Source organism: Sturnus vulgaris, chromosome 31, assembly GCF_052056855.1.
Source record: "Sturnus vulgaris isolate bStuVul1 chromosome 31, bStuVul1.hap1, whole genome shotgun sequence".
NCBI classification, from domain to species: Eukaryota; Metazoa; Chordata; class Aves; order Passeriformes; family Sturnidae; genus Sturnus; species Sturnus vulgaris.
The window spans coordinates 2280958-2308152 of record NC_142273.1 but is presented as its reverse complement, the minus strand read 5'-3'; the positions used below and the strand labels follow the sequence as shown (position 1 = coordinate 2308152).

Genomic DNA, 27195 nt, shown 5'->3' with positions numbered 1-27195 from the left:
CTCAGTTCAGCTCAGCTCAGCTTAGCTCAGTTCAGCTCAGCTTAGTTCAGTTCAGCTCAGCTCTGCTCTGCTCTGTTCTGCTCAGCTCAGCTCAGCTCAGTTCAGCTCAGCTCAGTTCAGCTCAGCTCAGTTCAGTTCAGCTCAGCTCTGCTCTGCTCTGTTCTGCTCAGCTCAGCTCAGCTCAGCTCATTTCAGCTCAGCTGAGCTCAGCTCTGCTGCAGGTGTTTCCCCCAGTGTGTGGTGGGAACTGCAGGAACCAGAGCTGCTGGAAGAGCCCACCAGCACCATCCTGCAGTGGGATGCTGTGAGGAAAATCACCAGGAACGTTGGTTTGCAGCCTGGGACAGTGTCCAGGAGCCTTGTGATGCTGCCCTTCATGAAAAACAGGGCTGTCCCTCTGCCCTCTGGGGAGGTTGGAATCCTTGGAAAAGTGCTCTTGTTCATTCCCTCCAGCAGTCACAGGTGTTACTTCAGGAGCTAAGAGTGCCCATGATTAAAAAAATTCTAAACTTTAAAGCAAGAGAGGATCTAAAAGGAGATTTTCCCCGAGATTCTGGTGAATCAGTTTGGTGCTTCCAAGGATTCTCCCATCATCACACACTTTGGGATTTCTCCTGAGGCATTGAAGCCCCAGGCCATGGGCAGGGGAGGAATTTTGGGCTTTGATTTTGGGCAGAACTTCAGTGTCCTGCTGTTACCTTTTGGAGGATTCTGTGAGGAAGGGAGGGAAGAGCTCAGAACCAAAGAGCTCATTCATTATGAACCATATTTTGAAGGGAAACAGCAAAAAATCTGTGGTTTTGCATCCTGGATTTTGTCTTCTAGATATTTTCAGGATATGCACATTCTCCTCTCACACTGCCATGTGCGTTTTTGCTTATCTGGGGTTTTATACTGATCTGAGTTTTTAATATCTCAGCATTTTCATAACTGCAATACCAGGTTTTTCTGTGACATTTTCATGACTCCCCCAACCTTTGCTTTCAAGAGTAATTGGGATTCTCTGAAAGTTGAAATTTTAGGAAAATAAAGCACTTTACTTAAGAAAAATATTTTTGTGTAAAAAGGGAAACAAAAATAGGTCTTTGCTCGTGTTCTCAGCAGAGCTGCCATTCCCAGCCCTGTCCCTTCACCCTGCAGCAGTCGTGGGATTCCTGTATCTTTCTAAAATTGGTTTTAACTCAAGGAATGGTAATTGTGTTTCCTGCTGCCTGGTGACATCATCCAGGGATTTAGCAAGTACCAGCAAGCCCTGTGTGCTCAGAACACAGAGTGAAATGTGCTTTGCAGGTGCCTAAAATCCAGTGCTGGTCTGTGTGTAGATAATCATCATCCTCACTTGTATAAGCCCCAGGGCTTTGACAGATTTGCCACGATGGACTGAAGTAGAAATGTTTGTGGTTTTTATTGTGACAGGATTTTGAAAAAGGAAAAGCAGCACAGCAAGGGACAAATCTAAAGAATTTTAAAATCTTAGTAATTTTTCTTTTTAGCTCTTTACCTTTCTGCAGTTCCTGGTGAGCAGTTCTGCCCAAGGAGGGGAAGGGAATGCTTTTGCAGAATGAGGTGACCTTCCAGCACAGGGGGATGGGATCAGCAGCACAAAGCCACTCCGTGTCCCCCAGGGATCCATCTGGGCTCCAGCACTGTTTCACCTCCTTCCCAGTGCCCTGAATGGTGGCACAGTGGCTGAGAGGGGCAGTGCCAGCACACGTGGGGACCAGCAGTGGCAGGATGGGCTGGAGAGGCTCTCTGAGGAGCAGCACCAGGGGCTGGGTTATGGAGATCATCACCAGGGGCTGAGGGAAATGTTATTCCCTTCTTCTCCACCCTTGGACTGCTGTGCCCAGTTCTGGCTGCCCATGCCAGGGCAGGGGGGACAATGGCATGCTGCAGTGAGTCTGGTGACAGGAATGAGCAGGGGATGCAGCTTCTGTTACCCAGAGGGCTGGAACAGCTGGGATTGGTCATCCAGAGAGGCTGGGAGAGTTGGGATTCACCAGCCTGGAACAGAGGATGCACAAAGGGAGCTCTTCCCAGTGTGTCCATGTTCCAGGTGGGAAGGAATGAAGAGAAAGGAGCCAAACTGGTCCTGGTGGTGCCCAGTAGCAGGAGACACACTGGAGTTCAGGGAATTCTGTTTGTGCAGAAGGAAAAGGTGAGGGAATGGCAGATGGTGGAGTCTGTGTCGCTGGAGATGTGGGAAACCCAACAGAATGTGGTTTGGAGCAGGTTGGTTGGTCTTGGTAATCTGCAGAGGTGTTTTCCAAACTCTTCTGAAAATCAAGGAGTTTGGATTCAGTGGAGAGTAGGAATATATGGGGGGTTGTTTTCTCACATAGAGGCTAATTCTGGTGGTTAATATTATATGGCTTTATTTATGGCTTGTTTATCCCTGCCATTGGCCTGTGCAAAATCCCTGCTTGGTGTTTCCTTCCCATGCTTCCCCTGCATTCCTGGGAGCACACAGGTGTTCCTGAAGCCACTCCAGAGTAACCCGAGTTTGAGCCTTTCGTGTGGTATTGGCACAGCCAGACTGAAATGCTGTTTTTTGTGCTTTTCCCTGCTCTGCCTTGCAGGCACTTTGCCAAGCCAGGACAAGCCCTCGCAGAGGCAGTCGGAGAGCACAAACTGCAGCCCTTCCAGGAAGAGATCCACGTCGGAGAGCACTTCTTCCCCAGGCAAGTCCTGCTCAGGGGCCTGGGTTTTGGGATCCCTGTGTGCTCAGAGCTGTGCTGAGAGCCAGCATGGCTGTGAGAACTTCAGCCCGTGCAGATCCTGAGTTTTTCCACTGACGTTTTGGGTGTAGAATAGGGAGACTTGAGCTGGTGCTCAGAGAAACAGCAGCACAGATGTGGCAGGGTAGGGTTTGGTTCCTCACCAGGTTAAGTTAGGCCTTGAGCTCAGTGCTTTAATCCAGACCTGTGACATTACAGTTTATCAATGAATTAGAGGAATAAATTAATTCCTCCCTGAGGAAGATCCTGACTCTGTGACTGCTCTGGAGGCCCTGGGCAGGTCACAGGAGGATCAGGCCAGTTTGTGCTGTGGGGTTTTCTTCCTCACGTGTGAGAATCCTGCCAAGGTGATGGAGAATGACACGTGGCTCATCCCAGGCATCAGTAATAGCAGAGCTGTGAATGCCCACAGACAGGTCAGAAAAGGTCTTGGGAGAGAGATAATGCAAGTACTGAAAGCAGCATCTCATCAAGTCCATGATCCAAGAGCAGATCTTGGATACAGGATCCTGGTGAGCTGGAGTGAAGGAACCAGGGGCTGACATTCCCTGCAGGTCATGAGGAAAGGAAAAATTCTCCCTCCTGACAGGGCAATGGAGCTCTAGAGGGTAATCTGAGGGCTGAGGGAGCTGGGAAGGGTCTGGAGAATTCCTGAGGGAGCTGGGAAGGGGCTCAGCCTGGAGAAAAGGAGGCTCAGGGGGGCCCTTGTGGCTCTGCACAACTCCCTGACAGGAGGGGACAGCCGGGGGGATTTGGGATCTGGGAACAGGGACAGGAGGAGAGGGAACGGCCTCGGGCTGGGCCAGGGGAGCTCAGGATGGACAGCAGCAGGAATTTCCCCATGGAAAGTGTGGTCAGGGATTGGAACTGCCCAGAGAGGTTTGGAGTGCCCATCCCTGAAGGTGACACTGAGTGCTCTGGGCTGGGGACAAGGTGGGGATTGGTCAGAGGTTGGACTCGATGCTTTTGGAGGTTTTTGAACCATGAACCTCAGTGGTTCCATGGTTCTGTGGCTCTGTGTGTTTGAGCTTTGTTCTGCCAGCTCAGAGCTGTGCAGACACAGTGTGTGTGTGACTCTGTGTTGCTGTCAGTCACATTTTACCCCTATGACATTGTCACATCTATTGCCCAAATTTTCACAGGGAAGATCTGAAGGTGTTCATTTCCTGCATGCTGTCACCCAGGCGTTATCCCAGGTAGCAGGAGAGGCTGCAGTGGGCTCTGAGCAACCTGCTCCACTGGAAGGTGTCCCTGCCCATGGCAGGAGGGTGGAACAAGATGGTCTTTAAGGTCCCTTCCAGCCCAGACCATTCTGTGATTCAGTAAAAATGGAATGTGAGCTGCCCTAGGATTGAGCAGAAGGAAATCCAGCAGGCTGACCCATTTTGTAAGAAGCTCAGTTGCAGAAACGCTCCTGTTACCAGAATTAAGGCATGCTTAGACACCCAAATTGACTCCAAATATGTAGGATTTGTACTTAGAACTAGTTATGGTTTCCATCTAGGAAGGATGTGCCAAAAATGCCATTTCCTCCCTGCTTTAAGCAGATGTTTGCAACAGATGCTCCATTCAGCATTTCTGTGCTGCAGAAAGTCCTTTGCAGTGGGAAAGGCATCTTCCTTTTTCCTCTGTCTCATTCACTTTCTTGCCCCTGCTCACTTGAGAGGGGCAGCTGCAGTTGTTGTAACTGGAAACAGGAAGTGGTAAAGTTGAGGAGTGTTCAGTGCAGGAGCATTGGAATGACATGAATCACAAATTTATCAACTTCAAAGTCACCCAAGTGACGGTGCAGCTGAGAGGATCAGTGTTGTCGTGTTTTGTGGAATGTGTGTGGGTTTCAGGGTGTTTGCAGCTGTCCTGGGTCAGACCCTGCAGTGTCCCTTTGGATCAGCAGCACTGGCAGGACACCCATGGGAGCCCCAGCTCCATCCCCACGTGCCTCTAAAGGCCAGAAGGAAACCAAGGGTCATTTATCTTTATTATTTCATCTGAAATGCACAGCTGGAAGTGTAAATCTCAGAGGTGTTGGGGTGCCCATGTCAGCTCACAGCAGGAGGCTCCTCTTGTGCTGCTGTGCATTGTCCAGAGGAGGATTTTTAAAACAATGTTTTGCTGACTCTTTTTCCTCTAAACTGTGCACTCTCTGAAGCACCTTTTCATTTGCACTTACAAACTCCTGACTTTGGAATCTTTGTGAGGAGAATTAACACAATTGGACTGCTGAGCACTGGGAAAATATTAGAAAATATTTAAACCAGAAAATACTTCAAGGATAGCTAGAAACTTAGAAAATATTTAAACTGGTTATGCTTTATCTCTGTCACCTAACAAATAATCTCCCTCCTGTCAAGTGCTAGAGCCCTTTTTAAACACATTTTGTTGTCTTCCTTTAACAGTTCCCTTGACACCAGGACGTGCTGCTCAGGCTCCAGCCTGGGCCCCACTGGGTTAAGAGATCTGATCTGAGTAATTGGCCACAATTACAGGAACATTTTGTCAATGCTAATGCACAGTTGTGATGTATTTGTGAGAAGGCAGCATCCATTTCATTCCAGAAAGAACAGAATTTCTTCTGATGGAATGTTATCACTAAGGAGCAGCAGGGCAGCTCTGGGAAGCTCTTAGTTTGGAACAAATCCCTTTTTTTATGCAGCATAATCTACATGGTTGACCTGGAAACTTTCTTTTTCAACAGCAATCTTCAGCTCTAAAGCGTGTAACAGTTTTAAAAGTCAGATCTAAATTTACTTCCTGTGTAAATTAGCTTTTCTCTATTGTTCACATACTTTGATTTACCTCTGTCAAATCAGTTCTGTCATCCTCAGCCTTGTCTGTTTGATAAAAAACTGCAAGAGCAATGAAAAGAGTTGTTTCAGTACTTCCAAATTATAAAAAAGAAAAATGAGTTTAAAATATTTAAAATGCAGCTCCATTTTTTATCAGGATTGAGTTTTTATGTGCACAGAGGGTTTTGTATTTTGAGTGTTGAATAGAAAGAAACTTGAGGACCGTGTGAACCCTCATTGCTTTTTGCTGTTAAAAGTGGGGGATTGTGTGGGAATAAAGAGAAAATAATTGCATGTTAAAAGTGATGATATAAAATGTGACTGACTTGTGTCACTGGGTCCATATTACAAAATCTTGTCAACAAACAAGAACATTTGTGTTCTGGGCAGTCCCAGATGTTGTCAGCTGATGCAGCTGTTGTGTTTTAGCTCAGTGTTTTTGCTCCCATCCTCACTCTGATGCCTTCTTGGGGCTACCTAAAAACAGAGGCCAGACAAAATTGAGGGAATAAAAAGAGATTATATTCATTGAAGGGCTTTCAGTGCATTCTGGGCAGACAAAGCCCCCCAAAAATGGATGATGGGTCAGGGGTTTGTACTTTTATAAGTTTGGTCCTGTGGTGTTTTTTAAAGGTTTCCTGAAATTTTTATCTGGGCAGTTTCCCTGGTTACCTGACAAGGACCAATGAGTGTCAGATTTTTAAGATTGATAACTGATTAAAGTGTTTCTGTATATTGTTGTTGGAAAAAAAAAAAAAGTGTGAGAAAAAGGAAGAGGGATGGTCTAAAAATTTTATTCTGAATTTGTTATTCCTCTATGTTATTAATAAGTTTTCTTTACACCCTTTTAAGTTTTAGGCCTGCCTTGCTTTTGCTCCTAGTCCTGTCTCACAACAAAAAATAAATATATTAAAATGTACAAATCTAAACCACTACAGGTCCATTTGCATATTGGGGGTTTATCTTCAATTACAGCTCCAGGTAATGAAATAATTTACTCCAAGTTTGCTCTCCCCAACTCACTTTTATTTACATTATGTTGGGAAGGATGAAAATTTAACAGAAAAGTTTTACAGATCTACAGAAAGTTCTATAAGAATGAAAGCAAGTTTTAATATAGAAGAAAAGAATTGCTGAGCCAGTCTTACTGAGTAACTAGAAGGCAAAGAGCAAGTGAGTTGGAAGGGGCTTTTATAGTTTAAAGGATAAATCTACTTTAAACAAAAGATGTTTTTATTAAACAAAAGAATAAGTCTTTTTCAAATAAGGCATGTTTTCTACTAAACAAAAAAGTATAAGCAGGCAAAAAGATGATTTTTACTAAAGCTAAAGGAAATTTTTACTGCAAAACAAGTCTCAAAATTTAACATGTAACTACTAACTCGAATAATTGGCTAGTCACTAACATAATATGGTAATTTTAGCAGTTTTGATAGGTGATATGTAAATGTAAAAGGTATTGTGTATGATGTTGATTGGTAGTCATGTATTAAGATGCTCTGTAATGAGAAGTCGATCATGCTTTGTTACATGAATAGAAAGGGACTTCGTGTGGTTACTGAAAAGAGAGAGAAAGGACAGCAACACACATGGACCTTTTTGGGGAAAAAAGGCCAATTTATTGTACAGACAGCCCGGATTTAAAGTGTGTCAGTGCAGCCAGGACAGGACAGGAGCTCATTGGAAAATTGGGAAAAACATCCTTGGGACAGCACCTCAGGATGTGTCCCACGAGAAAGACACCAGGGGTTAATTTTTATTATAAATTATTATAAATTCCACTCTGTTTGTCACCGTGTTGTCACCCTGGGAGACTCCTCCCTAACTGAAGCTGCAGTCAGCTTGTCAGCCTGGGAATGGAGCTGAGAGTCAGGAGAAATCCGGGCCTGAAAGGAATTTCCAAGCTGTGATTCCCCAGCTCTGTGAATGTGTGTGTCCACAACTTCAGGACACACAGCTTGCCTACAGCCAGCAGCTCTGGGCTCAGCCATGAGCCTCATTTATACAATAAACAGCATTTCAGGAGCTGGCTGAAGCCTCTGTGTCTCCACCAGGCTCCTTCTTACACATTTCTCATGGAAAAGTGAGGTGTGCTTGATTGCCAGGCCTGGAGAGGAATTTTTGTGTCTGACCAAAATGGGAAAGCTGTAGCTAACCCTGTACGGAGTTTCGAGTTCCACACTCAAAGAATTCAATTAGAATTAAAGAACTGCAGGATTATAAATAAATACATGTAAAACATGCAGTGAATCGTCTCTGCCCCGTGTGTGTTTCAGGGGTTCAGGGGCCGGCCCGAGGCTCCCGCCTGGCCGAGGACTCGGTGGATTCTCTGCTGCAGCGCATGGCCCAGCAGGACGGGCCCCCCGCCCTCGACAAGAGCCTGGAATCCGTCATGGCCAGCGTGGCTGCCCCTGCAGCAGCCAGCCCTGCCCGCAGCCACTCCCGGGACAGAGCCCTGGGCAAGCAGGACGGCCTGGGGGCTCCGGCCATGGGCAGCAGTGACCTGTCCCTGCTGCAGGAGCGCCTGCCCGGCACCTACTCCCCCAGGCACCTCAAGAGGAGCGTGGTGGAGGCCATGCAGCGCCAAGCGAGGAAAATGTGCAATTACAACAAGATCCTGGCCACAAAAAAAAATCTGGACCATGTCAACAAAATCCTGAAAGCCAAAAAACTGCAGAGGCAGTCGAGGACAGGGAACAACTTCGTGAAGCGGCGGCCGGGGCGGCCACGCAAGTACCCAATGCAGGCCGTGGTGTCCATGCAGGCGTTGCAGGCTGCCAGGATGGTCAGCCAGGAGCTGCAGGACAGGGAGCAGAGCAGCAGCCCCCTGCACCTGGGCCCTGACACCATCACAGACGTCATCGAGGCCGTGGTGCAGAGCGTGAACCTGAACCCCGAGCACCGCAAAGGATGGAAGAGGAAGAGGTGGCTGCCGGAGGAGCAGGCCAGGAAGAGACACAAGTCTTTGCCTGAGGATGAGCAGGAGAGCAATAAGAGGTGATTTCCTTTGCAGTTTTGTACCTCAGTTGGTTTTAGAACGTTTCAGTCGTTGAAGGAATCTTCTGCTTGATTTGATTAAGGAGTTCAGTGTGGAGGGAGCCAGCATGTCAGCCTTAGGTGTGTTCAGGGCCTCCTTCAACACACACCCCAGAAATGGGAATCTCAGGTGATCGAAAAGTGTTGGTTCTGTACTTGTTGTGTTGGTGAAGGATATGTTTATTTATGGAGTTGGTAACAGGGTTACTGATGAGGTGCCACACATTGTTCCTTCATCCTGTGTGGAATAAGGAGCCCTGAAGAGTTGCCTGTGCCATGGGATCTACTCATGTAGATCACAAAGAAATATTTACAGGCAATGCAGGATATAAAGTGAGGTCAAGTGATGTACAGCAAATAAAGATTAAAGCTAAAGCAGCAAGGAGGAGTTAAGGGGTGCACCTGTGCAGTCACTGGTAAAGGCACACAATAAAAATCTCTCTCTGATCTCATCTTCTCATGCTTGTCCCCAAAGTCATCAATAAACAGATCAAACTCTGTCAGGAGTTCTCATTTCCAGAAATGGCTGCTGTGAGGGTGCTGCTGGCACCACGTGTTCAGGGGCTGCTCTGTGGCTCTCCTGAAGGCTGAGGAAAGGGTTACCACGTGTTGGTTTTAAAACTGCAAAAGCAGAGAGCCAGAGCTGCCTTCTGAATTACTCAGCTGAGGCTCCAAGGGATAAACATTAGCAGTACAAACAACATTCTTTTTGTAATAATAATATCACCAAAAAAAAAAAAAAAAAAATCATACTTTTCTTATGATTATGCTTAACCCCCACTTGATCGTGGTCGTTGAGTTGCATTTTTTAAAGTAGTTAAGACACCCAGAAATTCAGAAACATGGACTTTTCCTGCTGACCAGATTCAAGAGAGGAATAATGAAATACTGTGGCATGATCTTAACGGGAAGGTGATTTTTCTATCTCTGCTCTTTCTTCCAGTTTCTCTGAGACAGTAGCTGAACCTCCCAGTCCACATGAGGCCCTTGGGAAACCACCTGAATCTGAAACCCCTGAGCAGCCTTTGCCTCCTCTAACCCAGCGTGAGAAGAAAGCCCCTCGACCCCCAAAGAAGAAGTACCAGAAGGCTGGGCTCTACTCTGATGTGTACAAAACAACAGAGTAAGTAAAACACAGCAAAACTTCTCTCTGATAGTCCAGGGGAAACTCTCCTTTCACCTAAAGAGCTGCCACTCATGAGCAGGTGAAATAAAACCATCAACTGAATTGAAGCCTGTGGAAAATTACGTGCATGGTAATTGTTAGAACCTGAGCCAGTGAGGATGTAAAATGTAACCCCAGTCAGACAGCAGCCTGGAGCAGTCTGAAAGTGTTTCTGATTATCAGCTTTGAAGAAGGTAAGAGATTTATTCAAGAGTCTGAATGGTCGTGGCAATGCAAGTGCTGGGAGAGCTGGATGTGTGCAGGGTCTGAGCAGCAGCTGAGCTCAGTGAATGCAGAGAAGGGGTCATTAGGCTCCTGTTGTCATTGGCTGGGTGGTGACAACTGGTCATCTTCTGTGTGAAAGAATTTCAGATATGCACCCAGTTCATTTCACAGTTCAGTGAAGTTCATCTCTGTTTTCTCTGAGATGTTTAGGGTAAAATAATCCAGTGTTTCTTTATTTTTCCCACTGGTTGTTTTGCAGCCTGGTGTCCACTAGAATGTGGGCACCTCCCTCTGTCCCTTCCCTTTGTAGTCACACGTTTTCTAATGCCATCTGAACAAATGAGTTGAAGTCAGGAATTTGTGTTTCTGTTCCAATATCATCTGACAGATTGAAAAGAGAGAAAATCTGGCATCTTCTCACTATGTCATGGACCACTTTAAAATGTTCCAGAGACCACTGGGAAACTGCCAGTACAGTTTATCAGCTGCTCCTGCTGTAATCTCTCTAATCTAAAATTAGGTAGTAATGTAATCTAAAAAAAGGTAGTAGAGTGAAAGAATCAGTGAAAGGGTCAAGACCCTAAGGAAGAAACAAAGATCTCAGTCTGGTCAAAGTGAGGCCAGTTGAATTTTACCTGTTTCAAAGAGAAGTGCTAAAACTTCACCACTTGGATGGTCTGTCACTGCTCTACACAGCATGCAACGTTCAAATCTCACAGTTTCATCATGCTGCCTTAGGAGAGGAGCTGAGAGAGTCTTCTCCTTTTCTTTAGTGCAAATATTTGGAACTTTGAGTGTTTCTAAGTTGGAAGGAACCCACAAAGATCAAGGAATCCAACTCCCAGCCCTGCACAGTTCCAGCAATCCCACCCTGTGTCTGGGGCAGTGTCCAAACACTCCTGGAGCTCTGGCAGCCTCTCCCCACTCCCTGGGGAGCCTGGGCAGTGCCTGAACCCTCTGGGGGAAGAACTTTTCCCTGATATCCAACATAAACCTCCCTGGCCCAGCTCCAGCCATTCCCTGGGGTGCTGACACAGAGCAAAGATTGGAGCTGCTCCTCAGGAGGAAGTTGCAAATCACTTACAGAGGGCTGCTTTGTCTTCCCTTTGCCTGCTGTTCCACCTGCTGAGTTCTTCCCTGCTCTGATCTGGGGTTTGGGATGAGCTGCTTATGGACACTGAGGAACTTCACCCTTCCAAGGAAGCAGATGCAGCCTCCACCATGTGAGCTGCACACTGATACTGAAGCAGGGCATGGACCTGCATGGCTGGGCAAGGAGACACAGCTGTGGCCCTCTCCACTGAGGATTCCTTTGCAGCCTGAGGGGCTGATCCCACCCTTCCCTCCTGCTGACACTGAGTCACTGTACCAAGTTGTTTGAGCAGACTAAATCCACAGAACAACAGTCATTTTTTGGTAATTAGATTTTTATCTGGTTTGATGTGCTGTTCCCATTCTACTGCATGGTCAGACATGTGGTTGGATATTTGGAATCAGAGTAAGAGGAGAGCAGAAGTTCATGTCGTTATCCCATTACTTATGTAACTTCCTGCTGTGGGAGTTTGAAAACCTGATCTGAGTGGAGAAGGAAAATGATGATCCTGTGATCCTGGGGCACCCTCTAGTGCTGTCCCAGTGAGTGTTGGTCCCTGTCCCCATTCTCACAGTCACTGTGTGCCATTAGTGGGTTGTACTCACTGCTTTTCTGTAGTTGTTTGCAGTGTTCACTGCAGACACTTTGCCTTAAACACCATTTTCCTGCTCTGTTTCATCCTTTCTGAATAATTCCTAAATGTCACCAGGGCGTGTGGAGCAGTGAAGGCTGCACTGAGGTTTGTACGAGTCACAGCCTGTCCCTGCATCAGTCACATCCAACTGCTCAACAGCAGCACAGGAAAGGTTTGGCCTGACCTGGCCAGTGCTGGTGGACTGTTAAAAGAGATGTCAAGAGTTGATTTTAAAAAGGTATTTTAAAAGTACCTGATTTCTCTGCAGCCATGTACAATTTACCTCAGCAGGAGCTGACTCCAGCTGCTCTCCATCTGGAGACCTTGTTAAAATAGTGAAGAAAGCTCAGGTTTTGATGCTTTGCAAATGAACTAAGGATAAAAGGAATGGTTCCTGAGTCAGTCTCAGTTCTACCTCATTTCCAGCTGTAATTTTTTGGGCAGCATGGCTGTAACCTCCACAGGAGTGTTCCCAGTCCCTTGGGAATTCCATGGGCTGGAGAAATGTTCAGCCTGTGGTTGCACGAGGCTGCAGCTTTGAAAACAAGGGAGGATCTTGTGCAGGAGTTGTTTTCTGTATCCAGCAGTGGCTTTCCCAGAGGAGTGAACTGCAAAGTCCAGTTCAGAAAAAAAAAAAAATCATAACTGCTAAATTAGCAATTAATTAAAATGTTGTAGAGTGTTTAGAGAAATGCACTATTTTTGATACTTGGGCAGGACATGAATTGCAGTTCAGCAGGTGCCTGATTTTACACCAAAATAATCAGCTGTGCTTTCTCCTCACCTCTGTGCAAATTCCTGTTCTTGTGCTGTCCCATCCTGATGTGCAGGTGGTTGGATGGACTCAAGCCTTCCACTGGAGGCTTCCTGGAGCAGTTGACCCTTGCAGGCAGACCAGTGGTCAGATCAGCATCAAAGCTAGCTTATCCCCACTTCAAATGTTCATCCAACTGTGGTCTGAGGGAAAATGGGGCTCCACACATCAAAAATGCAATTCCACAGAGAAGTAATCCAGCCAGTATGGTCAGAGTGTAGAGACACTGGAAGCTGGAGAGGAAGAACAGAAATGGAACAGAAAAAAAAGCAGGAGAGTGATGGAGAGAAGTGAAGGTGCAGGGAGGACAGCCACGGGTGTGGTCTTTGTTCCCTGAGTTTGCCTGGGAATTCACACTGACATTTTGAGACTAAACGTGGTCTTCAGCCCCTGCAGAGTGCTACAAAATGTGCTCATCTACAAAAATGTCATCTGGCCACTGCCCTGTTCCTGGGAGCCTGCACAGAGAGGCCAGTTTAGTTCTCTTGGTGGGGAGTGTTAGAAATTCATCCCTACAGAAACTGAACCAAACAGCTTTAGGCAATGATGATGGAGTGGGAAACGTTTCTTGTAGAATCAGAGAGTGTTTAAGGGTAGAAGAAACCTCTGAGATCATCAAGTCCAATCTTTTGAGTAGCCAGGCTTGTGTTTCAGTGTGTCAGGTGCTCAGGAATGTCCTTGCCCAGCTCCCTGTCGTAGGTGCCCAGCTGAGCTGGTGGAAATTGTCATTTCCCTGATGGTTGGTGAGGTGTCCCCCAGGTCTGACTGGCTGGCTTGGAATCACAGAATCGTGGAATGGTTTGGCTTGGAAGAGACCTTAAAACTCATCTTGTTGCACCTTCTGCCACGGGCAGGGACACCTTCCACTATCCCAGGTTCTTCCAAGCCCCATCCAACCTTAAACACATCCAGGGGTGGGGCAGCCACAGCTGCTCTGGGCACCCTGTGCCAGGCTCTCCCCACCCTCACAGGGAAGAATTTCTTCCAGTTGTTGATATCTGTATCTCAGAATTTGTTTTTAACTTGCATTTTTCCTTCACTAGTTAAACAATAATATCACTTTTTTTTTTATTGAGCCATCTTTCTGTTACTTGTCCAGTTCTTAAAATAGATCCCTTAAAAAACTCGAGTAAATTTCAGTAGGCTTCAATATCATATAATCTTTGGTATATTTGACATTTAGAAGTCTCCTTTAAATGTTGCAGGACTGCAGTTCTAAATATAACTGTTTCAGATTCTATTTTCCAAGGTTTGTTGTTGGCCAAGAGGAGATGTTTATAAACACCAGATTACAGAGCTGTCACCTGCCTGACCCATACAACCATTCTGATTTCATACTCTTATTTTTCTTTCTGCAAAGGGGTGTCTTACTGCTTTTTAAAGTTTCTGTCCTGATTCTTGTTCTTTTTCTGCCTTTCCTGATGAACAGCCTTCTAAAAGGCAGCATGGGGGTTTTTTTAGGGAATTGAGAGAGCAGGGCTCTACATGTGTCACATGTCCAGTTCCTCAGTGAAACCACCAGATAGGATCTGCCAGTTGTCTTTTATTTGTGTAGTTTTAGGGTTTTTTTTTACCTTGATATCACATGCTGGGCATTTAAAGTCAGTGGTGCCCCATTGGGTGTTGCCTTAGCAGTATTTATGGAGAAAAAACTCCACTGTGGGAGGGCTGGGATCAGTGTGTTTGACAGGCAACCTGGAAAGCAGTTTTTTTGGCCGTTTCTATTATTACTCTCTTGCCTGATTCTCCAGACATTTGTGCCCTTAACTAAAAGAGAAAATGCATTTCTTGCAAGTGACAGATGTTCCCCGTGGTGATGTTTTGTTTCTGTCCTGTCCTCCACAGCCCCAAGAGCCGCCTGATCCAGCTGAAGAAGGAGAAGCTGGAATACACCCCAGGGGAGCACGAGCACGGGCTGTTCCCAGCCCCTATCCACGTTGGTGGGTACCTCACCTTTGTTCTCATTGCTGGGAGACAAATGTGGCACTGGGGGACCTGCACAGCTTCTGCCTTGCTCTGGTTTTTATCCCTTGCCAGGTCACTCGTGGCTTTTGGCACATGAACTTTGCCAGCTCATCCCTCTGTGTTCCCCAGTTTGACTGGAGAGGCTTTTTTTAGCTCAAAACATTGTTCTTGATTTTTTTTTCATGTGTCAGAAGATAGCATGCTTTAACTGTGATAGTCCTGGGATGAAATGCAGAGCAATAGTGTTCACCTCAAATAAAAGTACAGCAGAATAGCCACAGGCAATTATGACCATTTCAATTGATAAATTCCCCCATGTCCCCATGTACTTAATGGTGTCTGTCTTTACACAGAGGTAAAAGGGAGGAAGAATTAAAAGCTTTGCTGTTATCTTTGGTTTTACTTCATCCCCATTTTTTGGGTCTTGGGTGGGAAAAAAATGGGATTTGGGATTTCACAGAATCGTGGAATGGTTTGGGTGGGAAGGGACCCTATAGGTCATCTTGTCCCACCCTTTTCCATGGCCTTCCATAGCCCAGGTTGCTCCAAACCCTTGCAGGGAAGTGCCATAACCCAAATGTGCCCCAGGCCCTTGGAGGGGATGGAGCTCAGGGTGCTGCTCCCACTGTTTGCAGCTCATACCATGTCCCAGGTTAAACCAAGACTGAGTAATTTCCTGCTTCTCGGGTCATTGTTTCAGCTTTTGAAGTGCTGGGGTTTCTTGCTGCAAGTCCTGTCACGCCCAGAGGGTTTGGGGAATTCCACGTTGTTGAGCAGGAATCTTTGTCCCATCAAACACTGCTTTGTCTCCTGTCACTGAACTGTTTTTGGCTCCCTGCACAACTGCACAGCAAGGCAGAACAGTTGGACAGATCCATGTGAATCAGGAGCCACAAAACAGGTTTCAGAGCTGAAGGTGACAATTTAAATTCTTCAGAATGTGCCCTTGCTCAACTCCTTTTTGAATGGGGCCGTAAAACCACGTTCACCAGGTTCCCAAACCACATTGTTGGTCCTGCCCTGCAGCTGCTCCTGTGGCTCCAGGGGTGCCTGGGGATGCTTTAACCCCAGAGCAGTGCCCAGGACTGGGGTTCTGCCAGGGCACTGCACTGGTGCCCACTCGAGGAGGGCTGGAGGGACCCTCCCTGTGCTGGAGGCCCCGTGCCAGGGCACCTGAAAGAGCCTTTTGTTTGGCCTGCTGAGGTCACAGAAGTGAAAGCAAATTCCCAGCAGATTGAGCTCTTTCCTGGAACCTGCTAGGGATGAATAAGGCATTGAAAATGGAAAGTAATTTAGGGGTAAATTGTAAGGAAAACATTACCATTTTTATTTTCCAGTGGTGAGGTTATGCGTGTGAATTTATATGAACCCACAGAGCATTGCTGGAGGAATATAAAGGCATTTGTTAACAGTTAGAAAAGCTGGGGGAAAAAAATGAGGCTTGGACTTGACACCTCAACCTAGGCACTCTGCTCCCTGCAGTTTTGTGACACAGGATTCCAGCAAAATGATCAGAGAATGTTGAATCTTGGCTGGAACTAACCAGTGTCAGCCCTCGGGTCTGGTGTGAATGATGTAATGGGTCTGTGTCTTTTAGGGGTGACAGGGAATGATAAAACAGAGCCAAAATCTGCAGTGAAAGCAGGAACTCCTGTCTAAAACGAGTTCCAGTTATTGCTGAAAATACAGATCCCCTTGAAGCCTTTCCAAAAAATCTAGGAATGTGTTTGCCAAGTCTGAATTCATTCTTAAATCTCTTCTGGTAAAGGTCACGGGAACAGGCTGGGAGATTATTTTCAAAACTGATTTGATTTCTTTGAGTACAATATGGTGATTTACCAGCCCGTGTGGGTGGTGCAGGTCTTGTCCTGGGTGTTAAAGTGTTGTTGCATTGTGCACAGGAAAACTCAGGAGAGCATGGCAGCTTCAAGGACAGGGCTGTGCTCAGTGCTGTCAGGTGCTGTGGTCAGTGCTGTCAGGTGCTGGCTGTGGTACCCTCACAGAGTTGTGGTCAGGACTTTCAGGTGTTGTGGTTATTTCTGTCCAGGGTTGTGGTCAGTGCTGTTTGGGGCTGTGGTCAATGCTCTCAGGTGTTGTGGTCAGTGCTCTCAGGTGTTGTGGTCAGAGCTCTCAGGTGTGCTCAGTGCTCTCAGATGTTGTGGTCAGTGCTCTCAGGTGTTGTGGTCAGTGCTCTCAGGTGTTGTGGTCAGTGCTCTCAGGTGTTGTGGTCAGAGCTCTCAGGTGTGCTCAGTGCTCTCAGGTGTGCTCAGAGCTCTCAGGTGTGGTCAGAGCTCTCAGGTGTGGTCAGAGCTCTCAGGTGTTGTGGTCAATGCTCTCAGGTGTGGTCAGATCTCTCAGGTGTGGTCAGTGCTCTCAGGTGTGGTCAGTGCTGTCCAGAGCTGCCTGTGCTGGGCTCTGTCCCAGCTCCTTCCCATCCCTCGGTGCCCGTGGAGGCTCCTCCTGAGCAGGGCAGGAGAGCAGCGCCCGGGGCTGTGTCCTGGGGCTCTGTCCTGACATCCAGAACATTCTCCGAGGGTTCTGCCCTCTCCTTTGTGCTCTGCAGCCCCGAGGGGCCCTGGCACAGCCTGGCCAGGTGCCTGCCCGCAGCTCCATCCTCTCAGCCACGTGGCTGTGAGTGTGTGCCACTTACAAACCTTTTTGTTTCAGGGAAGTACCTCAGACAAAAGAGAATCGACTTCCAGCTGCCTTACGACATCCTCTGGCAGTGGAAACACAACCAGGTACGAGATAAGGAGTCGGGGGTTGCCAAGATTGGGATCAGGAGGAAACAGCAGCACTCGGAGCCTGTTCACACGTCCCGGCTGGGGGGGTTTTCTTGTTGCTGCTGTGCGAGGGGAGAAGGGATTTGCATATTTATTTAATGTTGAAAATTCCCATTATTCCATCTCCTGCAAAATAGCAACCCTGTGAGTTTCTGCTCCGACAGAAGTCATGAATTTGGCTGCAGACTTTTATTTTGGCAGCGCTGTTGTGTGCTAGGAGCTGGTTTCAGACACGCCTCGGGAGAATTGGGATGTACTGCCAGCAGCACTGAGAAATTTCAGGCCTTATTTTTCTTGGATCAATCCCAACAGAGTGGAATTTATTTTTCACTTGCAAGCTGAAATTTTCGTACTGAGGAAAGAAGAGAAACTGTTTAACAGTCTCGTTCTTTTTAAAGAGCTTCAAATATGTGCAAGCTTAAAAATAGGATTTTTTTTTTTTTTTTTTTTCCCCCCTGACATGTTTCCACCAAGTGATTTACCACAGGATTTAAGGCTGATGGGAGAACCTGTGGTGAGAAAGTGCTCTCAGATGTGTAACCTGAGCATGTAAATGAGCAGGACACACTGCCAGGTGCTGTGGCTCCAGCACCCCTGGAATCTGATCCTCCAGCCAGGAGCACTGGGGACATTTCAGCTGAGGACACTTCCTTGCTGTGTACTGACCATGGCCTGTCTCATCTGTTCACTATTTCATAAGTAATAAATCCATGGAATCTGTTTCTTTGACATTTTCCAGCTCTCCCTGGAATATTGGAGGCCCTTGCAGAGGAGTTTCTCTTGTGGAGATGTCTGAGTTGTTTTTGTGCACCACAAGGGTCACTCAGGGAAGGCTCTTAGTGCAGGAAATGTGTGTGAAATAGCAAATAATTGGAAATGATTCCTTAAAGCTTGTTTGAAAGGCTGGAATATATATGAAATTATGAATTGTGATGTAAGCTCCCCTTTCCCTTCCCATCATCTCCATCTGCAGAGAAGATGAATCTGCATTTCTCATGGCTCCCACCTGTACTCACAGTTCTTAGAGAATCCCAGAATCCTTTAGATTGGAAAAAAAAAACAACCTTAAGATCATCGAGTCGCTTTGATAAATCAGCACCTTGATTTTTTTGTTTTCACTTTTTTAAGCATTGGCACATGGTGATTCCACCAAAGATGGTTTCTCCAAAGTAGGTATAAATAATTCCTCTTCTTCTAAGCCCTGTTCAGAGGAGCCTGTCCTTGGGACAGCTGTTTCCCACATTGCTCTGGGCAGACAGAATAAATAATGTGGTGAACAAACTGCTCCAGTGTCTCACCAAGCCCAAATTCCACTTATTCAGGTCCTTTTTGTGACCTATTTGTTAATGCAGTCTGAGCCTGGAGAAGAGAACTCAGATTTCTAGTAACGATTACAGAACAGTTCCCTCTGTAAAGAAAGAACATCATTTCCCTCATCCTTTTTGAATAACAGATGCACTTATGCAATGTATTAAAATTTTCTTTCTCTTCCTTTTAGTTGTATAAAAAGCCAGATGTCCCACTTTATAAAAAAATCCGTTCCAGTAAGTAAAATCTTATTACTAAACTGTGATAACTATGGAATTTTCATGTGATTATTACTAAACTGTGATAACTATGGAATTTTCATGTGACACCCTCTTTTCTGTCTTGCTTTTTGTCCTACCAAAGACACTTCCACCTGTTTTTTTTACTTTACTGATTGGAATGAAAACAGTGTAGATAAACAGTTCTGATTTTTCACCTGAAAAGAATTCTTTTCCCTATTTGGGTTTGTTTTCTCTTCTTTTTTTTTTTTTTTTTTTCCCCTTCCAGATGTTTATGTGGATGTCAAACCTCTCTCTGGCTATGAGGCCACCACCTGCAATTGTAAGAAACCAGAGGATGACAGTGGCAAGGGCTGTGTGGAGGATTGTCTGAACAGGTGAGCAGGGAATTATTTCTCATCATCTCCTAGGGGAACAGAGTCAGGGAATTATTTCTCATCATCTCCTAGGGGAGCAGAGTTGTGCTGGATGCACCCCAGCAGCAAAGGCATTATCACAGGGAGGGAAATTCCCAGTGGGACCCTCTGGGTCCCAGTGTCACCCCAGACTGTCACTGCTGGCACTCAGGGCCCTGCTGGCCCCCTCCCACTCCCAGCTGGTCCCAGTCAGAGCAGTTCCCTCCCAGCTCAGCCCCGGGCTCCTTCCAGCCCTTGGGTGGTGGAGCAGGCACAGGAACAGCTCCAGGAACCCTGGGCAAAGGCCCCCCCTGGGCTCCTGTCCCCTCCTGTCCCCCCTCCCTGTGCCCGTGTCCCCCCCGGGCTGTGCCCAGTGCCCTGGGGGGGCTCACAGTGCCATGGGGGGGCTCACAGTAACCCTGGGGGACTCACAGTGCCATGGGGGGCTCACAGTGGCCCTGGGGGGCTCACAGTAACCCTGGGGGGGCTCACAGTGGCCTGGGGGGCTCACAGTGGCCCTGGGGGGGCTCACAGTGCCCTGGGGGAGCTCACAGTGCCATGGGGGGGCTCACAGTGCCATGGGGGGGCTCACAGTGCCATGGGGGGCTCACAGTGGCCCTGGGGGGGCTCACAGTGACCCTGGGGGGCTCACAGTGGCCCTGGGGAGCTCACAGTGGCCCTGGGGGGGCTCACAGTGCCCTGGGGGGCTCACAGTGCCCTGGGGGGGCTCACAGTGGCCCTGGGGGGTCTCACAGTGCCATGGGGGGCTCACAGTGACCCTGGGGGAGCTCACAGTGCCCTGGGGGGCTCACAGTGGCCATGGGGGACTCACAGTGCCATGGGGGGCTCACAGTGCCCTGGGGGGCTCACAGTGGCCATGGGGGACTCACAGTGGCCCTGGGGGGTCTCACAGTGACCCTGGGGGGCTCACAGTGCCCTGGGGGGCTCACAGTGGCCATGGGGGACTCACAGTGGCCCTGGGGGGTCTCACAGTGACCCTGGGGGGCTCACAGTGCCCTGGGGGGGCTCACAGTGGCCATGGGGGGGCTCACAGTGCCCTGGGGGGGCTCACAGTGCCATGGGGGGCTCACAGTGCCATGGGGGGACTCACATTGCCCTGGGGGGGCTCACAGTGACCCTGGGGGAACTCACAGTGGCCCTGGGGGGGCTCACAGTGGCCCTGGGGAGCTCACAGTGCCCTGGGGGGGCTCACAGTGACCCTGGGGGAACTCACAGTGGCCCTGGGGGGGCTCACAGTGACCCTGGGGGAACTCACAGTGACCCTGGGGGGCTCACAGTGCCATGGGGGGGCTCACAGTGACCCTGGGGGGCTCACAGTGCCATGGGGGGGCTCACAGTGACCCTGAGGGGCTCACAGTGCCATGGGGGGCTCACAGTGCCCTGGGGGGGCTCACAGTGACCCTGGGGGGGCTCACAGTGCCATGGGGGGGCTCACAGTGACCCTGGGGGGCTCACAGTGCCATGGGGGGGCTCACAGTGCCCTGGGGGAGCTCACAGTGACCCTGGGGGGGCTCACAGTGCCCTGGGGGGCTCACAGTGACCCTGGGGGGGCTCACAGTGCCATGGGGGGGCTCACAGTGCCCTGGGGGGGCTCACAGTGGCCCTGGGGGGCTCACAGTGCCATGGGGGGGCTCACAGTGCCATGGGGGGCTCACAGTGACCCTGGGGGGGCTCACAGTGGCCCTGGGGGGCTCACAGTGGCCCTTGGGCAGCAGAGGGGCAGTGCCAGCTCCAGCCCCTGCCCAGCACAGCCTGCAGGAGCTGCACCTGCACCAGGTGATTGCCCAGCCCTGCCCTGCCCTGCCCTTTTCCCCAGAGGAAAAGCCCCTTAAAAATCTCCATTTTACCCTTGGAGAGCCAGGGAATCACTGTGTGAGTCACACCTTAAAACAAGAAGCAGTGTAGTTATTCAATAACTTCTGTTTTGTTTAATTTGTTATTATTGATTTCTTTATGTATTGATTTATTATTGATTCATATATACATTATATATGTAATGTTGATTTTTATATTGATTTTAAAATTGATTTTATATTGATTTTAAAATTGATTTTATATTGACTTATATTACTAAATGACACAGAAAGGAAGGCACTCACACTTAATAACTTCGAGGAATTAAGTAGGAGAAAGAAGTACTTTATTTACATTTTGTGTTTATTTATAGAATTTTAACAGTGATTATGGATTGGACAATGAGGATATTACTTTTGGACTTTATAGGTTTTATTAACAACTTATTAATTTTCTCTTCCTCCAAAGAGGAATGCAAAACATTCATTGTTTACAAGAACAGATTGTGAGAAACTGGAAAAATTATCTGTCAATAATCAGAGGGCTGAACACAAGGGCAACAGACTCATACATGGATTTTTATATTGATTTATGAATTGATTTTATATGGACTTATACATTGATTTTATATTGACTTATACATTGACTTTTATATTGACTTATGAATGGATTTTTATATTGACTTATGAATTGATTTTATATTGACTTATACATTGATTTTATATTGACTTATGCACTGATTTTACATTGACTTATGAATTGATTTTATATTGACTTATGCACTGATTTTTATATTGACTTATGCATTGATTTTTACATTGCCTTATGCATTGATTTTTATATTGATTTATGCATTGATTTTACATTGACTTATGAATTGATTTTTATATTGACTTATGCATTGATTTTTACATTCTATATATTACATATATAATCTATATATATATATTTATGTGATCATTTCTATATTTCTATCTGAATCCCATAGATTGATTAATGATTGATTTTTCCCTGCAATGACAGGCCCCACAGGCTGCTCTTGCCCTGCCTTTTGACGTGTCCTGTTGTCTGTTTCAGGATGATTTTTGCAGAGTGCTCCCCCAACACGTGCCCCTGTGGGGAGCAGTGCTGCAACCAACGAATCCAGAGGCACGAGTGGGTGCAGTGCCTGGAGAGGTTCCGGGCTGAGGAGAAAGGATGGGGCATCAGGACCAAAGAGCCCCTGAAAGCAGGACAGTTTATCATTGAATATCTGGGAGAAGTTGTTAGTGAGCAGGAATTCAGGTAGAAATCTTTATTTGCTGTTTTAGCATGGAAGGCTCATAAATGACTTTTTAGCGTTTGTGGTTGGGATATCCTCAGGAAGGAACAAAGGGGAGGATGAGGGGGGGAAAGGAAGGTTTAGGATTCTGGGTTTTTTTGGTTAACCAAGTTTTTCCTCAGTCCAGTAGAAATATTAATGTTTGAAATGTATCATCTGCCTCATCTGCCCTGTAAATGCAAAATGCCACAAGTGACTGACTCTGAAATGAGAACTCTGCAGGATTTGGGCTGCCCCAGGTAGAAGTGTGGGGCTGGAAGGGGCATGGGTTTCTGCAGGAAGATGTGAAGGAAAAAGAACAAGTGGAGGCATTGATAACCATTGAAAGCAAGAAATTGTCTCGTTAATAACTCGGTGGCATCGTGGGATATTTGAGGATGGAGGGACTTGCTGTTCTCAGAGCTCCACCAGAAGGCAGCTGCACGTTCCTCATGCAGAGATAAGCATTGGTCACACAGAGATAGCACAGACCCTGTGATCCATGGCTGTGATTCCACAACCACTCCCCAGCAGGCAGCTGGACACACACAGACACCCCCAGCAATGTGTACTTGCATTTTCTCTTCCATACACAGGTTACCAACATGAAATGTGTACAAATAATCTGCAGAACCCAAAAGGGAGCATTCCAGAAGAGCAAAATTTCTAAATTCTAACCCTGTCAATGGCCTTGACTTATAAAAATAGGTACAATAATGGTTTTCCTCCATCTCTAGGTGTACGGTTCTATAAAATAGAAAATATTATCATTGCTTTTTCTTCAAAACCCTGTCTGAGATGTGCTCTTGCTGTGTCACTGCTGTGTGGGGACAAGCAGAATGACCAGGCTGTTGCTGTGTTGCTGCACAGGAACAGGATGATTGAGCAGTACCACAACCACAGTGACCATTACTGCCTGAACCTGGACAGTGGCATGGTCATCGACAGCTACCGCATGGGCAACGAGGCTCGCTTCATCAACCACAGCTGCAACCCCAACTGTGAGATGCAGAAATGGTGAGCACAGGGATCCTGCTGCACCCAGAGAGAGAGAGAACCAGCTCATGTGAGGGACTCACAGCTAAAAATAGGGAGGGGAATCAAGTTGGAAATAATCCTGACACGGTGCTCACGTTGCTCGAGAGGAGTTGTGTGGTGTTGGTGAGTGCTGGGTGTTTTGGAAACAGGATCCAGGTTTGCTGGCAGATCCAGCACTGCTGGTTGTCACACTGGGACATTTCCCTCCCAGCATTACTGGTTACACTGGGCTGTTTCCCTCCCAGTGTTGGTGGTTTTCACACTCTTATCCTGCTGCAAAGCTTGAAGCCTGGGTAATGCTCTAAAACCATCTATCTGTATATATACCCTTTCTTTTTGACAATTGGAAATTGTTTTTTAAGCAGAGAAAGAGGGAAATAGTCAGATTCCAGCACAGCCTGTGTCATACCAGCACTTTGTGAGAGCCAGACTAGGAGGAAGTACTGCTGAGGGATTTTAGTGAGTGATTTGCAGGGGAATGGCAGATGGTGGAACAGGAGTCACTGTGGGGACAGTACATCAGAGTAGCTCGTGGTTCTCAGATAATTCTAGATGTAGGTGATAGTAGAGTTTTAAATTTGAAAATCTTAACACAAAAGAAAAGAATTGAGGAGCCAGAGGGAGAAGATTCTGCTCCACTGCCCTGCTCAGGTGAGACCCCACCTGCAGAGCTGGAGTCCCAGCACAGGAAGGATGTGGAGTGGGTCTGGAGGAGGCACCAAATTAATTAGAAGGATGCAGGCAGCTCTGCTGTGAGGAAAGGCTGAGATAATTGGGATTGTTCAGCCTGGAAAAGAAGAGCTCCAAGTGACCTAATTGTGTCCTTCCAGTACCTGAAGGAGCTGCAGGAAGGATGGAGAGAGATTCTTTACAAGGGCCTGGAGTGACAGGACAAGGGGGAATGTCTTCCCACTGCCAGAGGGCAGGGAGGGTGGGATATTGGGGAGGAATTGTTCCCTGGGAGGGTGGGGAAGCCCTGACACATCCTACTCTTTGTAAATGTGGTGTGCACTTTTTAACCTTCGAAGTTTATTGTAGGAGATGAATAAAAGAGCTGCACAAGCATAACCCAGGGCACAGCTGGGCTGTTGCTGCCTGTCTAACACTGCCACTCCGTGCAAAAAGATGATTTTATGTTTAATTTTTGGGGTATTTGTATTTTCCCCACAGGTCTGTGAATGGTGTGTATAGGATTGGGCTGTATGCTCTCAAGGACATGCCTGCTGGGACTGAGCTCACCTATGACTACAACTTCCACTCATTTAATGTTGAAAAACAGGTGAGACCTTGAAAATTCTCCCTAATGCCTAACAGTTCTGTAAAGTGTAAAAATTAACAAAACCTGTCATGTTGTATTAGGCAGAAAACGTTCTTTTTAATATTGAGAAAAAATCTGAATGTTTGGGGTTTATTGGATTTTTTTCTTCTTCTTCTTGAAGCAACTCTGCAAATGTGGCTTTGACAAATGCAGAGGAATAATTGGGGGTAAAAGTCAACGCATGAATGGACTCTCAAGCAAAAGCAACCAGCCTGTGAGCACCCACAGAAGACCTGGGAGGTCGAAAGAGAAGAGGAAGTCAAAGCACAAACTAAAGAAGAGAGTAAGTAGGAAAAGCAGAGGTTGGGGGGGTGAAGTTGATGGGAAATCAGTCTCTGCCACCAGCCCAAAAACTGGTCTTTTTTTGTAAATTTTAAACTTGAAACAGAAACCCAAACTTTAAATATAAATACAGTAGAGTAATGCTTCAGGTTCTGCCTCGGGGGCTGCTTTGGCTGCTTTGCTGAGTTCTTGGCACAGTTTTTTCCTGTCTATCAGAACAATCTGTTTTCCAGAGGGGCCACATCCCTGAGGAACCCAGTGAAAGTGTGAATGCCCCAACCAGGCTGACACCTCAGCTGCAGATGAAGCCCATGTCTAACAGGGAAAGGTAAGGGCTGATTTCAGGGGGATTTCCCTCAAAAATGGAGTGCTGTGCAAATATTGATGTCTTCTACAAAATGGAGCATCCTGGAATTTCTGAGGATGCAGCTTTTAGTTCTCCTTTACCAGCCACTATTTAAGTTAGAAACTGACTAAAGTGGTTTTTGGATGTTGTTATTAAAAAAAATTGGGAGAGAAGAGGAAAAAGTAGCCTAAAGATCTTATTCTGATTTTTTTTTCCTTTTGTGTTGTTAATAAAGTTTTTCTTTCATACCCTTTTAAGTTTTAAGCCTGCCTTGCTTTTACTCCTGATTCTATCTCACAACAAAAAATTAGTATATTAAAATTACCAAACCTAAACTATAACATTTTTTAGTGCATTAACCAGAAAAATCAAACTAAACCAAGACACCAGCCAGGCTGGAATTCCTCTCCACTGAGGAGAGAAAACACAGGGTACACCTCAGAAAATTCAGCTTTTCCACCGCTTTAAAAAGCGATTTAATTTTTTTTAATTTTTAATTCTCCAATAAAAGCCGGTTGTTGAATAACTTCCTGACTTGTGCAGGAACTTTGTGCTCAAACACCACGTGTTCCTGGTGCGGAATTGGGAGAAGATCAGGCAGAAGCAGGAGGAGGTGAAGCACGTCAGTGACACCATGCACAGCTCGTCCCTCTACAGCCGCTGGAACGGCATCTGCCGCGACGACGGCAACATCAAATCAGGTGAGGCCCTCGGCCTCCCCCAGGGCTGACCTGCAGCAGCACTGGGGGCTCTGGGCCTCTTCATTAGTGCTTTGGTTTAGTCTCTTTTGCCTCTGTTTAGAGTTAGGGTTAATGAGCACACGGTGCAAAGGGTTTTTCTCGTGTTTCGGCTTGGTTGGTTATTAAATCGTATCAAAAAGTGTGTGGCAGCACTTCCAGCTACCTGGTAGAAGAGGGGGAAATGGAGGAGGATCCAGCTGCTGCAAGGTCTCTTAAAGCTAAACAGTCCAATAGAGAATTAACACCTGTATTATTTATAATTTTAACCCAATTACTAAATTACAATGACCCTTAGTGTGACACTGACTGTCCAACCAGAAATTACTGCCTAAAACCCATGAAGAAAAATATGACACCACCCAAAATCCTCCCAAAATCTTGTCCCATACTTATTGTTATACTATAAAAACTTCAAATTTTAAACTCTTCACCATATGAAAGCACACACTTCTAATTCACTACACACCTGTGATTTTAACTTCATCACTCAAATTTGGAAGCCTTCTCCAAGGCCTCAGGTCAGAAGCAGTGTTCTCCAGGGGGTCAGTGCCTAAAAGCATAGAAAGCTCAAAAACCCCAGGTTTCTGGGATGCAACACATGGAGAGTTAAACTCTGTGTAAACCCAGTGTAGAGTTCCAGTGACATCCATACCTTTTGTCAGGGCTTCTATTTAACTACACACTCACAATTTTAAGTTCATCACTCAAATTTAGAAGCCTTCTCCAAGGCCTCAGGTCAAAAGCAGTGTTCTCCAGGGAGGGTCAGTGCCTAAAAGTATAGAAAAAACCAAACCCCAGGTTTCTGGGATCCAACAGTGCACAGGTAAAAACTGCCAGGGGTCACTCAAGTCCTGGGAAAAGTTGTCACATGTGGTGTTTCAACAAGAGTGGTTTGTCAGGGGAGGAGGAGAGTGGTGGTTGACATCGTGGCACTCAGTGCTGTGCTCTGCTTTGCAAGGTGGTGATCAGTCACAGGTTGGACTCTGTGATCTTGGAGGTCTTTTCCAACCCCAGTGATTCTAGGATATCATTCTATATTGGGAAGAAATTCCTGGCTGTGAGGGTGGGACTTGCACAGGGTGCCCAGAGAAGCTGTGCCTGCCCCTGGATCCCTGGAAGTGTCCAAGGCCAGGCTGGAGGGGGCTTGGAGCAGCCTGGGACAGTGGAAGTGTCCC

At 46.9% G+C, this 27195-nt stretch overlaps 1 protein-coding gene across 2 annotated transcripts in view; it reads left to right on the top strand.

Moving 5' to 3' along the window:
• Positions 1-27195, top strand: part of ASH1L (ASH1 like histone lysine methyltransferase) — a 70756-nt gene that overhangs the window by 26554 nt on the left and 17007 nt on the right. For both annotated transcript variants that reach the window (XM_014889337.2, XM_014889335.2), the window contains exons 4-16: positions 2580-2681; positions 7801-8521; positions 9504-9683; positions 14337-14431; positions 17124-17197; positions 18738-18783; positions 19055-19163; positions 22074-22280; positions 23167-23313; positions 24505-24613; positions 24774-24935; positions 25168-25262; positions 25824-25981. In XM_014889337.2, the coding sequence (XP_014744823.2) occupies positions 2580-2681; positions 7801-8521; positions 9504-9683; positions 14337-14431; positions 17124-17197; positions 18738-18783; positions 19055-19163; positions 22074-22280; positions 23167-23313; positions 24505-24613; positions 24774-24935; positions 25168-25262; positions 25824-25981 (2205 nt within the window). The remainder of the gene's footprint in view (positions 1-2579; positions 2682-7800; positions 8522-9503; positions 9684-14336; positions 14432-17123; positions 17198-18737; positions 18784-19054; positions 19164-22073; positions 22281-23166; positions 23314-24504; positions 24614-24773; positions 24936-25167; positions 25263-25823; positions 25982-27195) is intronic.